At 35.5% G+C, this 14,852-nt stretch overlaps 1 protein-coding gene and 1 pseudogene across 2 annotated transcripts; both read right to left on the bottom strand.

The window, feature by feature from the left end:
• Positions 1 to 198: 198 nt before the first annotated feature.
• On the bottom strand, positions 199 to 7,484 carry LINC1 (little nuclei1). Its single transcript, XM_021441143.1, has 8 exons — positions 6,949 to 7,484; positions 5,287 to 5,496; positions 4,688 to 4,941; positions 4,222 to 4,492; positions 4,062 to 4,145; positions 1,724 to 3,822; positions 1,074 to 1,230; positions 199 to 795 (listed from the first exon to the last, which is right to left on the bottom strand). The coding sequence occupies exons 1-8, from the start codon at positions 7,159 to 7,161 to the stop codon at positions 550 to 552; spliced, it is 3,534 nt and encodes a 1,177-aa protein (XP_021296818.1). The 5' UTR covers positions 7,162 to 7,484; the 3' UTR covers positions 199 to 549.
• Positions 7,485 to 9,823: 2,339 nt separating this feature from the next.
• LOC110425857 (cytochrome P450 CYP82D47-like) lies at positions 9,824 to 12,237 on the bottom strand (annotated as a pseudogene). Its single transcript, XR_016351855.1, has 2 exons — positions 11,282 to 12,237; positions 9,824 to 10,577 (listed from the first exon to the last, which is right to left on the bottom strand). The product of XR_016351855.1 is annotated as a cytochrome P450 CYP82D47-like (transcript).
• Between the last annotated feature and the right edge of the window lie 2,615 nt (positions 12,238 to 14,852).

The following is a 14,852-nucleotide window of genomic DNA, read 5'->3' as shown; positions in this document are numbered from 1 at the left end:
AGTAAACATTGCATTCTTCCAGTTAAGCTGCCCAAAGTTCTCCCAGAACCTTTTCGTCGTATAGATGGCAGCATTGCAACTTTTGCCAACCCTTAAAAAGTTGCTTTGTACTTTGTCGTGTATCAATAATTCCATAGTTGAGGAATGATGGTCTGAAAACTTGACAGGGAAAAGGTGGATTGGTTGAGATCACATAAGTCAAACAATAATTCCTGCAACAATGAAAAATACAAGTACCATTTGATACAAACAATTTGGTTGAGGAAGCCAGTCCAGCATTAAATATGCACTGGTCATTGCTACATCAAATCATCTAGGACTGTAGTACAAAAGAATATAAAAAGCCCCAAGATCCTAAACCCTAACAAAAGAAAAAGAAGGGGGCAGAAAACCCAATCTCCCACCTGAATTAAGATTGTGGTTATAACTACATTAAGATTGTTAATACACACTACTAGATCAAGCCGTTCCTACCAGCAAACCTAAAAAAGCTGATACAATCAAAGATCTCACTGAAATTTGCCAAACTAGGAATGAGTTTTGCCATTATTATGTGGTGAAAAAATTCCAGAGCTTCTTTCCCATCGAGACTTCACCAGGATGCTCTTCATCATCCTCATCCTCATCCTCATCTTTAAGCCCTTCACTGCGTGAATCACTTCTGCAGTCATTTCCATCACCATACTCACCAACCCCTTCAGGGGTGGTATTCACCTCCTCACTTAATGCTGCATCTGCAGCCAATTTTTTGGTTGCATCAGCATCACCATCATTAGTGTCCCGAGCTGTCTCACACTGCCACATAAATATTACAATATCATGCTATGCACATTACAGAAAAGAGTAAAACCAACTGCACCACTGCTACACATATAATTTACTCAACTATGCAAAGCATTACCATAATGCGTCAAAATTTTCTGTCAAGTCACAATTGACAATTTAAATAGCAAAAATTGTTTACTTCAATTGTCATAGACGTTGATTCATAGCAGAGATCATCAAAATACATATATGACCATCCACATCAAACATGCACAAAGTAAAGAAAATTAGTTTTCCAAGACCCTTACCTGCTGCAGAAAGTGTGCAGAACCACCATTCTCACTTGCATCTCCATTTTCACTAACAGGCATGGAAGCTTTTGAATAGTTAACTTGATCACCTGCATCTTTAGCACCTTCATTCTCTCTATCCGCATCAGATGTGCTTTTAGCAACTGTGACCCCACTGCATTAAACAGAATTGCCATGTTAGTTGCTTCATAAAAAATAACACAGCATTTCTAAGCTTCCTCTGAAGGTTTTTCTACTGGACATTTGTTTCTGACAAAATCACATTGTCAAAGGGTTTCACACAGTAAATTAGATTGCAATCTAATCCAATATGTAGCAAACAGCACCTATTTGAAGTAAAATGATTTAAGAAATTTAACATAACGTTAGTTTACAGTCGCCAGAAAAAGACTCCACTCACTAACTGAGATCCCCTTACATACCACATTTTACCACGTCTGCAATACATTTGATCAAGTCTTTCATCTCTTGCTAGTCCCCCTCTTATTAAGTGGACCCACAAGGATACAAATGATTAATTGAATTATGATAAGCTTACATGAACAAACAACAAAAATAATAACACATCATAACTTGTCCAATGAATATATGGTGCAAGGGATGATAACATCTACCATCTGTGCAAGCTACAGACTCTAGTAACTTACGTTTTGGGCCGTCGGAGATTATATCTTGTCTCACCAGGAGTAGGCATAGCCAAAACAACTTTTTGGCGCCTCTTCCTTTGCTGGCCTGCCACAATACTATCAGAATGTCCACTATCAACACCATCTTGCTCACTCTCTGTTTTTTGAGATGTTTGAGCATGGTTCCGCTTCCGTGCATTTCTAGATTTTCCTCCATCAACAAGACCAGATTCATCCCTGCTTTCAGCATTGGCATGACCAGAATCCATATTCCCATTTGGATGCTCAAGCTCATTTGATTCTAAAGCTTTCCCAAGTATAGCCTCAGCATCTTTGACAACTGCCTTCACACTGCGTGTTCTTTTAACTCTAGGCCTGCCTCTCTTGCGAAGCTGATTTCCACGATTAAAATCAGAATTCTGAGAATCTCCCAGCACTTCCAGTTCCTTACTATCAATATTGCTCTGATTATCAATTGATAGGTCCTGACCAGCTTCGACATCTCTTGTGCTGGTGTCAGATTGGACCCTATGAACGTCCAAAGATTCAGTGGCAGCAGCAAAAGAGAGCTCCGGCTCATGTTCAATATTCGATGTGCCTTCCATATTAACTTGCCCACCAGAGAGGGGGGGCCCCACATTCAATTCTGTTACAGCATGAGGCTCAATATTTTTACCTGGAGAGAGTTTAAATATCTTCGAAGTGCATTTACGAAGCCATGACATGGTTCCACCAGAAACTGGAGATCCTGAACCAACTGGTGGAGATATCTCATCCTTCTGCCTCTTAGATGCAGCCAAATTTCTGAAAACATTTCCACTCATATAATCACCTGCCAAACTAGGAAGTGGAAGGACTTCCTCATCCTCTATTTGCTGTAGGGATTGTAAATCAGATAGCATAAACTCAGAGGTCATCTCACCACAATTCTTGCAACTCTTATGTTTCTCAACAAATGAAATAAAGCGGTTTCTCTCCTTGATAAAGTGTTCTCGCTGGTCCTTCAACTTCTTGCTGAGGTCCACAAGGTCATCAATGTCTTTTCGTATTTCAATTTGTTGTCCTTCAAGATGCATCTTACTAGCATTAACTTCTTGCTTTTCTTTTTCTATCTTAAGTCTTTCCTGTTTCAACTCTTCCATTTCTCTCCTAGCTACCTCTCTCAAATAGTTAATATTGTCTAATTCTCTCTCTTTTTCTTCCTCAAATAACTTCTTCCTCTCTCCCAATTCCTTTTCCATCTCCTCAAATCTATTCTGCATATCACTCTCAAGTTTTCTTTTCTGCAGCTCAAGGTCATGAAGCCTTTGGCTTCTCTCACTTTCAGCTTTCTCAGCAATCACTGATCGCTCATGTTCCATTGTGGCAGCAAATGTTTCTTTGGCAACTTCAAGAGCTTCCAGCTCCCTCTTTATGTAGTCCTCAGCCACTTGCTTCTCATTCTTTAACCTTTCCTCTTCGGCAAGTTTCTGCTTTTCAAATTTCTCCGTCTGTTGGCTGATATTCTTCAACTCTTTCTCAATCTCTAATCTTTTCTCATCTAGCTCTTCCCACTCTCTTTCAAAACTCTCCTTTTGCCGTTTCAAATCTTCAGCTTCCTTCAAAAGCAGTTCTTCACGAAGCCTGCATTTCTCTATTTCTTCCTTTAATTCCAATTGCAAGCGAAGATACTCAGACCTCTCTTCTTCAGTTACCCTAAGCCTATCGTTCTCCTCATGCATCTTTAATAGCTTTTCTTCATTTTCAACCCTTATCTTCTCAACTTCAGCCTTCAGGCTCAAAAGATCTTCTTTGTCAGCAAGCATCTGCTTCTTCTCAATCTCTAAATTCTTCACCTCAGATCTGATGGCCTTCTCCCTTTCCTTATGGTTTTTCACTTGTAATTCAAATTCCTTTTCTTTCTCTTTGAATTTCTCCAATTTCTTATCTAATGCCTGCTCTCGTTTAGAAACCTTCTCTTCCAAGTGTTTGACTTCAGCTTCCTTCTTCTCCACTTCAATCACCTTGCTTTTCAGATCTGCATCTAAGGATTTTCTCTTTTCAGCAATTTCCAACTCAAATTCATGCTTCCTGCCATCCAGAATGGCATTATGTTCATCCAGGAGCTTCTGAATCTCAACCTGCCAATATATGCAAAAGAAAAGCAACAAAAACATGATCTTAAGTGATAGCTAATAAAACCTGGCCCCCCAAGAGACCTAGATATAACTCTGAATAAGGTATAAGTAAGAGAACAAAATTAAAACATATTTAAGAACATAAACTACAGCAATAGAGCTACAACACCCTAAATTTTACGTAAACACAAAACGAACTCCTGATAAGTGCATGTGCGTCACAAACATTTGCAAAACCTTACCTTCTCTCTTGCATTAAGCTTTTCTTCGATAATGAGTAACTCCTTCTCTTTCATCTCTAGCTTCTCTCTCACAGCATCCCATTCCTGCATCCAAATGATAACGATAAATAAACACTATTAATTTCATATGAAACAACTGTTCGACGTGAAAATAGCTTACCTTTACTTTCAAAGTTAGATTTGCTAGCCTGCTGTTTATATCCTCTTCTTTCTCCTTCAAAGTTTGGTTAGCAGCATCAATCTTCTTTTGCGCCTCTTCAAGGTCTTTCTCCTTTAGCTTAAAGAGCCTATCATTCTCATTTGCTCTCTCCTCTCTTTGGTTGACATATCTTTGGCTTTTGGCCAGCCTCTCTTCTGTATCTTGCAATTTTTTTTCCCATTCCCACAAGTCTTCCCTCTGTTTGGACAAAGTAGTCTCATTTGCTTCTTGCCTGAAAACAGAAAAAGAATTTATAAACTTTAACCGTAAAGCAAAATGAAAACTCTTCAATTAAGCAAAAAACACGCAATTTCATAAGAGTATATAAATTCAATGTGCAAGGTATAAACACAATCTCCACTGCACCTGCCAAACAAACCCCCACAAGGAGAAAATAACAAAGAAAGTAAGCAAGGTTGGAGCATACTCTGAAATAAAGGATAGACGTTCCCTTCTAAGTGCATTTTCACGAGATTCCACCTCTTGTGACTTCCTTTCAATCTCTGAATTCTTTCTACTCACCTCAGCAAGCTTAGCATCAGCTGCACGCAATTTTGCCTCCACCTCCAAAGATTTCTCTTCAACACCAGCAATCAAAGCATTTGCTTCAGAAAGCTTTGAATCTGCAGTAAACTTGATTTCTGCATTTTCTGAACGCATGTCTCGTAAAGCTTTCTCTAGCTGTAGCAAAAAAACGTTATCTAAAACATTACAAAATATCACCCCATATATAATACCATAAAGAAATCAATAAGTACGCAAGCTTTTAATTGTAAAGATAAAGAATTACATATATAATTATCCTTTAATTTATTCAGAATCATACTCAGAGACTAGCAGAAAAATATCCCATTAGAAGAAGCCAAACATAATTCTTGCCTCTACTTATTGATATAACTAGAATTACGAAGCAAAAGCCTAATTACGTGGATGCTGTTATAATAAAAGCAAAACAATGCAAGGAAATCATATTGAAATCTTTCAACATCGGAGGGGAAAGATTAAAACGGTATATAAGACCATTACATCAAGCACACACTGCTTCTCAACACCAAGGGCCTTCCTTAAATTCTCTTCATGCTTCTCAACATCAGCTATTGCAATTAAATGTGCTGCTTGTTCCCGTTTGAGAGCATCCTTTGCTTCTGTCAGTGCCTGACTGAGTTCTTCATACTTAGATGTCCACTCCTTTTTCTCAATCAAGAGAAGCCCCATATTGTATTGGTAATCAAAAAGCTGGGACAAGATACAGATCATTCCAATGAGATAGTGCAACATACTACAAAGCATACAAACTATGAACAAGTATAAACCCATCAAACTGAGCAGATAGCTGTAAATACATCAGCACAATAGATTATCAAATTATAAACCTAAAACCACATAAAAATTCAAAATTTTCGCTTGAACACAAATGAAGAATGCTCGAGCAAGCCATTCTATATACATGCACAGCTTAGCCAACAATATTTAAACATTCAATTTTCCTGTTCTAGTCATTGGCAGTCCAAACCTGTCAACAGTTATGCTTAACAAAATGGAGACAGTTCCGAACCCAATTTTCATTTAGTTGTAAATGACAAAAGAAATTAGCAAGATGCTATTGGTACCTATAAAAGTGCATAAAGTTAACTAGGTCTGTATTTTAGTTTGATTAAGCACATTCATGTTTTGATCAGTCTTCATGTTTTGATCAGTCATAAGTATACAATATGAGGCTAATGTTTACCACAATTCTTTCCTGAATTTCCTTGTTCCTTATTATTACTGCATTTTATTCTTCATGTTCATTGGACAATCACCAGTTGCAGATATCTTGAGACGTCAATGTCCACAATACAGTGTGAGCTTTAGAACCCACAGTCTAATCAATCAAACCATGAACCAGTTATTTCTAAAATGTTAAGTTTGCACATGTGAAAAATTTTTCACAACAGACCAATGAGCAATTTAGCACTTCTGCTCTACAGCAAGGTTACAGAGGAGAGTACTAACAGCTAAGATGTATGCCACTCGTTTATAAAGATGGCACAGTACAGACAAGTTTAAGTAATTCATTCAGATCCCTCAACCCATATTCAAAAAGGTGAAAACAAAATGCTGATACCAAAAACTCAACTATATAACATCAAAACTCTACTCTTTTCTAGTTACATTAACTAGTCCTACATGGTGTTCTTGAATGCACAACCAATGGAGGTATGGCACATCTTGCACTAACCTGAGGCACTAACTAGCCTAGCTACCCTGACTCTCAAATTCAGTGATTATAGTTATTTAACATTAACCCACAATCCAGCACACTCAGAAATCACTAAATCATAATTCCATATCATGGTTTTTATCTAAACCAAAGGTTTAAAACTCATTATGAACATAAATACCCAATTACCCAAGTTGAGTTGTAACTTGGAAATAACAAATTTGTTACCATCAGGAAAAGACAAACTCACTCAACAGATAAATTTCCTCATGCTGTAATATAATTTTAGTTTCTCCCTCGAACTCATAAAAAAAAAAAGGGAATTAACTAAGAAACCATATTTAAGTGTTTACTTAACCCAAATACGCTAACTCACTCATTTCAACTTTAGACAAATAAATTAATGGTAATTTTCTTACAGCAAAAAAATAAATCAAAACTTCCAACAATATATGCAAATTTAAAGTACCCAAAATAACAAATACCTCATTTTCCAGTCTTAAAACTTTCTCGGGCACCCCTTCGTGGTCCTCCGACCCAAGGCCGTTTCCGTTGGGAGTCACCGGCTCCACAAAAGCCACTCCTTTTCCTTTCCCTACAGCAACCCCGTTGGAGTTCGGATCCGAACCCGACCCGTCCACTTTCTTCCCGGGAGTCAACGACCAACCCGACCACACCTTCCTCTGCGGCGTAAACATTTTGCTAATACCCCAGTTTGTCCTTAAATGATCTTAAATTCAACTGCATAACCAGAAACAAGAAAACCTCTAATTCCAGAATTCCCAAATTTTATGGAAATTTATTTTAATAAAACCCCTAACTTTTTCTTCCGTTTCTTGTTTCTCTCTGTTCGAGAATTTGAACAATGGAAAATAGAAAACCTAACGCCGGACTTGAAATGGAATCCTAAATTCCGGCGAGGAGTAGAGTTTGAAATCCGTTAACGTCTCGAAACAGAGAACTTTTTTCTCTCTCTCTACTTTCAGCCAACCTTTTCTTTGCGCGGATCGCTCACGTTCTTTCCTTTTTTTATTTTTTTTATTTATGGGCCCTCCTCTTTGTACAAAGCTAGATACCCATTTTACCCTTTTGATTATGTTTTTTATTTGGGTATATTGGGGATTTCTTGGCTTTTTTCAACGAGCTTGTTCTTGAGTTTTTTATAAGGACGGAAACACCCATGGTAGGTAAGTGACGGTTTAGAGGTGGGTAGGGGGTAAATAAGGGAGTGAAGGAAGGGTGTTTTGGAGAAGTGATAATGACTGTTTTTTGGGGCAATAATTGAATATAAGAAAATACTTTTGTACGGAAATGCCACGGTGTCGAAGAGCTGTTGGGTTTGGGGGCTCGAAGATAAGCATCTCCTTTGTCTCCATGTGGATTCATGGCCACCATTATCGACTCTCACTCTCTCTTTTCCTTTTTTTTTTTAATTAATAATAGCATTATTAGAAAAGGAATAAAATTTAGAGGAAAAAGGAGAAATTTTATATTGGGTTTGGAAATTGAATTTTTAAATGATGGGTTAATGACTTAAATCACTATCATTATAGACCTTTTTTAATTTTATAAAAGCATTAGGTGAATCATTAATGTACATATAATAACCTAAAAATACTCTTAAAGCATTTAAACATTAATTAATGTCTAATGAAACTAATTAAAATGATATTTTATAAAAAAAATATGTATGTAATAAACCTCTTTTTTAATTTTGATGAAAATAATAATATTAAATAAATATTTTAATTATATGTAGTCACACTTGTTAATTAATTAAAAAAAAAAAGGTAAGAAACGAATGTTGGATGTGGGGCTTGGACGATGAGTCCTGAGAGAGGGGCAAATGGGTGGTGAATGACACAATGAGCATGTAGTGTGGCACATGGAATTGAGTGTAGGAGGGCCCACAAAAGGGTTTTTAGTGTACTTTACCAGATTGATGGCTGAAGAGGCAGTGTGTAACACCTGATTTTACCACTTGCGGCTAATACTTTTTATTTTTTAAAAAATAAATAAATAGGTTTTCTTTTAGCACCTGAAAGGATAGAGGAGTAGTGCACATTTTGCTCATAATTTTGTTTTCAATTTATTATTTTTAATCGTTAAATTTTTATTTATCAAATTAAATCATTGACTTTTATTTTCATAAAAAGCTAGAATATTGAATAATATCAATAAATTATGTTACAAATATTTTTTCTCACATTATGTTATGTTACAATTTTCTATTTTTCATACTTCCCTGTGTTTGAATTTTTTTTTTCTATATTTTCTCATGTCAAAATTTTTGGTCATAAAATGTTTGATTTTCTTAGTTAAACAAATTTTTAAATTTTAATGTGTAATTTTCATTGTAATAGAAGTTTCAAAATGTTATTAATTATTAAACTTTTATTTTGGCAAATCAAATTCAATCGAAAAACCAACTTAGTAAGTGAATTGATAAAAAAAATTAAATTATAAAATAAAAAGATGCATTAATAAGAGCATATTAGTAAATTACTTTCTTTTGAAAGGAGGATTCGGGTCCATGTACCATATTTTCAAATCGATTTTTGTGCGTACCTTTTTATATTTTAAAAAATGTACATGCAATTATTACAACTTCTTAAGCCTTTTACATTTTAAGGTAACTTAAATTCTTTTATTTTTATTCCTCTTCTGCTTCTAATATTTATCTAAATAATTAAATTATTCATCTATTTCACCTACATACTAAGTCTGTCTAAGACTAGTATAACTCAAGTGTAAAAAGTGCATAAGAAATGTTCCTTTACCAAATTACTATAATATATTAAATTATGTATAATAATATTATATGTATATATATATATATTGTAAAAATGAGCTTGATGCTCCATTGAAATAGCAATGAAGTCATAAACGAATTAGAGTGCCTTATTTAAGTAAATTCTCAAATATTTTGGATAGCAAATGTTTTTTATTATTTAGGAATGAAAAAGAGTAATGTGCATTAAGAGGCATTCATTTTTTTTGTCAAATTGGTTGATGTTTTTGTTACCTTTTTTTTTTAAAGTAGGAAAATAAATGGTATATATTTGGATAAATCATTTTTTAAAAGAATTATAAGTGATGTTCGTAGTTTTTATTTTATCATATTTTGAGTTATGGATGTGATCATCTCCTTGATAGGCTCCTCATGTCCTTAATCAAAAAAACACTTTGGTAAATGTAGTCAAACTCAAGGCTATAGGTAAACATAGCCAAATTCAAGCAGTCAGTTCTCGATCAAGATTAGATATAGGTGATGCCACCAGATGATAGGTAGGAAAGCCAGGTTATATCAGGCATGAAAGAGAATGCTACTCAGTTTCTATATCTTATATGTACTTCATAAAAAACTAGGAAAGCAACAATCACATAGCAATGCTCCGATAAACAAAGCCATAACAAACAGCTTTTGCAGCATGGTACACATCTGTCTTTTTCTTTTTCTGATATATAATTAAACTAATTCTGTGTCCATATCATAGAGCTTAGACTCAAGGCGTGGGCTAACTAGGATTTCAAGCGGGCTGGCTTTCAGATTTGTCAATCCAATGCTCTCTGTCATATCTACATCTTCAAGGTTCGATGGTTTAGCAACTTCAAAAAGGTGCAAGAAAGTAGCTAATGTAAAATGAAGCATTTTGATGGCTAGCGAGACCGCAGGGCATAACCTTCTCCCAAAGCCCAAAGGGATTAGCTCAAAAGTCTGGCCTCGAAAATCCATATCCTTATGGCTAGTCAAAAATCTCTCAGGCTGAAAATCATGGGGGTCTGCCCACACACGCTCGTCACGCTGAATCTTTCAGGCATTTATCATTACTCGTGTACCTGCTGGAACATAGTAACCTGCTGAGAGGGTGCAGTCTTCCATTGCAACCCGGAAAAGAATTGGACCAGGCGGGTATAAGCGCAATGTTTCCTTGACAATAGCTCGAAGGTAGACCAGGTTTGTAATGTCAGATTCTTCCACCCGTCTGTCGTTGCCAACGTGCATGTCTAGCTCACATTGGGCCTTGTGTAGCACGCGAGGATTTTTAAGTAGCAAAGATAGAGCCCATATGAGAGTGACCATGGTCGTGTCACTTCCTGCTAGGATTAGATTCTGCCAAAATCTAATCATAAGAAGCATTTTCTTGGTTTAAGAGGGTCACCTATTTAGCTATACGATATATAGAGAGAGATGAATAAGATTGATGATTTTAGGGATCAAGACTGAATGAGAGGCTAAGATGTTCTTGGCCCTACAACTACTACAATCCCAAAGAGATTGTTTGAGCATAATAAAGCTTTATGGCCATTCTTTGCATTTTCCATGAAACTTTTAAATTCTTCTATTGTCTTGTTTCATTATTTAAGATTATTTGGACTAATTAAAGATTGTGGTCCCACTAAACTTGCCAATTTTTATCCAAAAGATTAGATATTTACGAAGGAGACAATTTAGGCCCACCATATGCTTTCATATGTAGTCGATTTGACAAGATTTTCAATTTTGCGTAAGCTCATTGGCCTATGTCGCAAACATGAAACTGGGTTTCCCTTCTTCAAATAACCTAGCTACTTTTGACGCTACGAATACGAGACATCCTATTTTACATCACAAAGACTAAGAAATCCAAGTACTTTAATCCCTACTTTCCCACCTCTCCAGTTTAGCAGGATATGATATTTTCAACAGCAGTATAGAATAGTAGCATTATTTACTAGCATCGGTTTTTTTTAAGGCCTCATTTTCACAAATAAATACCATCAAAAAGTTAGAATCAGGCTAACAGGACAGATTGTGGAGATAGTTTCGGTTCTTACCAAACAAGTCGCTTTGTTGATGGTGTCAGCATCGAAACCAGTAATCTTGGCATTCTCCAGGATGTTCAGCAGCGCATCCATGAAATCTTGCTCTTCTTTCGACCCTCGACCCAGTAGTCTCTTCTGTTTATGCTCTTCAAGCCACCCTCCTACAAGAAAATCCAGTTCTTTTGCAGTTCTTTTCATGGCATTTTTATCTCCTTGAAAATCCAGCCACCCAAGAAATGGTATTGCATCAGACAAGACAAACATCCCAAATAGATTAAAAAATTCTCTCATCACGTTTCGACATCTTCGAGCTTCCGCTTCCTCACAATCAGCATTTGGCCCAAAGTATCTCTTGCCTCCCACCATTCTCAAAGCAATATTACCAGTTATGTCTCCAAACCACTGTTTCATATCCACTAGTACCCCTCTTTCTGCACTACCTTTGCTAAGCCATGACTTGTACAATTCTTTTACTGCAGTGTTTACCTCAGAAGCTCGAATATGCTTCAGCATATCAATCCGATGGGTTGAAAGAAGCTCAATTGTAGCAATTTTGCGCATCTCACGCCAATAAGACCCATAAGGAGCCAATCCGAACATAGCATGATCATAGCCCAGAAGCTCTGAGGCAGTAAAGCTTGGTCTACTGGAGAAAACTTTATCATGGACATTGAAAGTCTCTTTGGCCACTTCCCAACTATTTAAAACCAAGACTTTGTGTGATCCTAACCTTAAGGAGAAAACAGGTCCATATTTGTCAGCCATGGCACCTAGTATTTTGTGGGTGAGTTGCTGGCCACCGAAGTAGTGCATGTGGCCAATGATAGGCAATGCACCACCAGCTTGAGGTGCACTGCAGGTTCTGTTCCTCTGAGCGCTTGGTTTCTTTGGCTGATAAAGTAAATGCAACTCCAGAGGGCAACAAGGCTGCAGACTATAGTAAACAGGTAATGAAGGAGGGGGTCCATGACAATATTCAGAGCTTGGTAGAGGGCAATGTAGTAGCAAAAGTCTTTGCAAGGCTAGCAAGTCTAAGCAGCTTTAAATCTCTTTGGTGTGATTTCCTATGGCTGTCATTTTCCGTGAAGATAATATCTTGTTGAATTTTGAATTAAATAATTCAAAATTTTATCTTACTAACATTTTAATTTGTTACAGTTTTAAACTTTTTTGTTCCAATTGATTCCACTCATCGACAACAAAATCTCACAAAATTCCTCTCTTTCCTTCATGTCATCCTTATGTTTCCTTTAAGGAGTGTTTTTTTAAAATATATATATCACATTTAAAAAAAATTAAATTATTTTAAAAATTTTAAATAAATCTTTATTTTTTATATTATATTCAATTAAGTCTTTATATTTTTGTTTTGAGCTAAATAAATCCTTATACTTTTATTATGAGTCAAATAAATTTTCATATTTTTATTTTAAACTAAATAAATTTTTATAACTAATTATTAACGTAATCAAAATATCATTTATTGTTTTACATCACATGGTATGACGTAATATGTTGATATGCTATAATGGATGAAGACGTGAAACATTGATGTGAAATGATGATATGGTCATGTGATATTTTTCACTCTCCACATCGATGTCACATAAGTAGAAAATAACAAAAGATATTTTGACTAATGATAAGAAGTCAATCATCAGTTATAAGAGTTTATATATTTGACTAAAAATAAAAGTATAGAGTTTTAATTGAGCGCAATAGAGATACAAAAGTTTATTTAATTTTCTTGAGCTTTTTTTGAACATTATGCCAAAAAAAAAATCCATACCCTTAGGTTTTGACGATAATTCACTCTTAATCGATTAATATTAGAAATAGACAATTCGCTTCAAAATTCTGAACGCTAATAAAAATCAATAACAAATTTTGTTAAATGACTAAAATGCTTATATCTTGATATATCATTTCTACTTACTCAAATTTATAAAACTACCTTTACATCTACTAGTTTTTTTTTCTTGTTTTCTCATTTCTTTCCTCTGTTCATCATAGCTTTTTTCGTCGGTGACTTGACACCCTTCGCCAAAGCTCTTTTAAGCACAAGAGCTTTCTCTGGGGCTTACCCAATTAACAAAATGGTGCACTTTCTTCTTTTTCTTCCAACAATGGGTTTAAGAAATCTATTTTTTTTAAAGGATTAAAGGAAACGAAGGAAGACACGATCGTTGATAAAGAATCCAAAAAGTGAGCTTTTTTGGGGTGTTGTTGGGAAAATAAATTGGACAATGGTTCTGGCGTCGAAGACGAGGAAGGTAATGGGGTTGTGCAACAAGGTCGAATGTGTGATGAACACATCGGTTAGTGTTGATAAGTTAGGGAGCACATATGGCTATTACGTGTAGGGTAAGGGTTAAGGTGTATTAAAAAGTTGAAATCATCGTTTTGGCCAAACATTTCCAAAAACTTTTCTCTCGATTTTGTCTTTTGTTAAATTTTGAAAGATTCTCTTTGCATTTCCATTTTTTCAAATTTAATATAACTTCTTCCTATCACATGTCCTGATCCAGTAATGTATTTTTGCTCAATAAAAGACTGTTAAGTTTAAAAAATAAATAAAAATATTAAAAAACTTTTTTGCACCTTCAATTAAACTACCTACATATCTCCAAGCTTTATCCACAATGTTTGTTTTGGCCTGCATCCTCTTTATAGATCAACTACTCTTTGAAAAGATATTTCCACATTTGCTTTAGGATTTGTGTATTAATTAGGCGTAAAGTTTTTGATATGTAAACAAGTCGAAGTAGGAATTTATTGGTGATCCGTGAAGATGGCTAGAAAGAGGAGAGGTGATCGGAAGTGGCTAGATAGTCTTTACTCGATCTTCTTAGATAACATCAGTAAAAGAGTCCCATAGTTAGCAATCAAATGAGCCTTTAAGGAGTATGGTATAGTGGTTGATGTGTTGATCCTTAAACGGAACTTGCAAGATAAAGGAAAACTTGTTAACTTTGCATTTGTGAGGTATAAAGAAAGACACAAAATGGAGAGAGTGATTAAATGGGGCAATTACTAATGGATAGATGGAAAAAGAATTATTGTGAGAAAAGCTAAATCGATTAAGAAAAATGGTGCAGGTAAGAGGTTAAGCTTAGAAAAAGTACTAAAGCATAAACCGATCAGCCATGAGACAAGCAATCGCTCATACAAGGAAGTTGTGATAGGAGAGAATAAGGTAGAAGAGGATAACAAGAGAAGAGGAAAGAAAATCGTAAATAAAAAAATAGTGAAAAGTTAGGAAAAACAAATGATGGCAGTGAAAGGAAACAAAGATAAAATGATAGAAAGGAACACAAAGCATGAAAGTGAGACACATAAGCAGAAGAATAGAATAGGTACTATCAACACAATGATACCACACAAGGAAATGGAATGGGTAAAGCAGAGTGTAATGGGTAAGCCAAAAAAAAAAATTAGCATGCAAAGTTATACAACAAGAGTTGGCTAACAAAGGTATAAAAGTTGTTATGAGAATGTTAGAGGGAATGATTGTATTGAAAACTTTTATAGAGCAAGGGATGATGAAAACAATATTATAGTGCTATATGGAGTTGATGGAGAC

Source organism: Theobroma umbraticum, unplaced genomic scaffold (genome assembly GCF_002168275.2).
Source record: "Theobroma umbraticum cultivar Fairchild unplaced genomic scaffold, ASM216827v3 scaffold_12.1, whole genome shotgun sequence".
Taxonomy (NCBI): domain Eukaryota; kingdom Viridiplantae; phylum Streptophyta; class Magnoliopsida; order Malvales; family Malvaceae; genus Theobroma; species Theobroma umbraticum.
This window is presented reverse-complemented; position numbering and strand designations above follow the sequence as displayed.

Excerpts from the sequence above, each read along its gene's own strand:
- LINC1 (XM_021441143.1), bottom strand. The coding sequence starts at position 7,161 with ATGTTTACGCCGCAGAGGAAGGTGTGGTCGGGTTGGTCGTTGACTCCC. Across the intron at positions 5,497-6,948 it reads TTTTAAGACTGGAAAATGAG|CTTTTTGATTACCAATACAA; the intron begins GTATTTGTTATT and ends ATCTTGTCCCAG. Across the intron at positions 796-1,073 it reads CTGCACACTTTCTGCAGCAG|TGTGAGACAGCTCGGGACAC; the intron begins GTAAGGGTCTTG and ends TTTATGTGGCAG.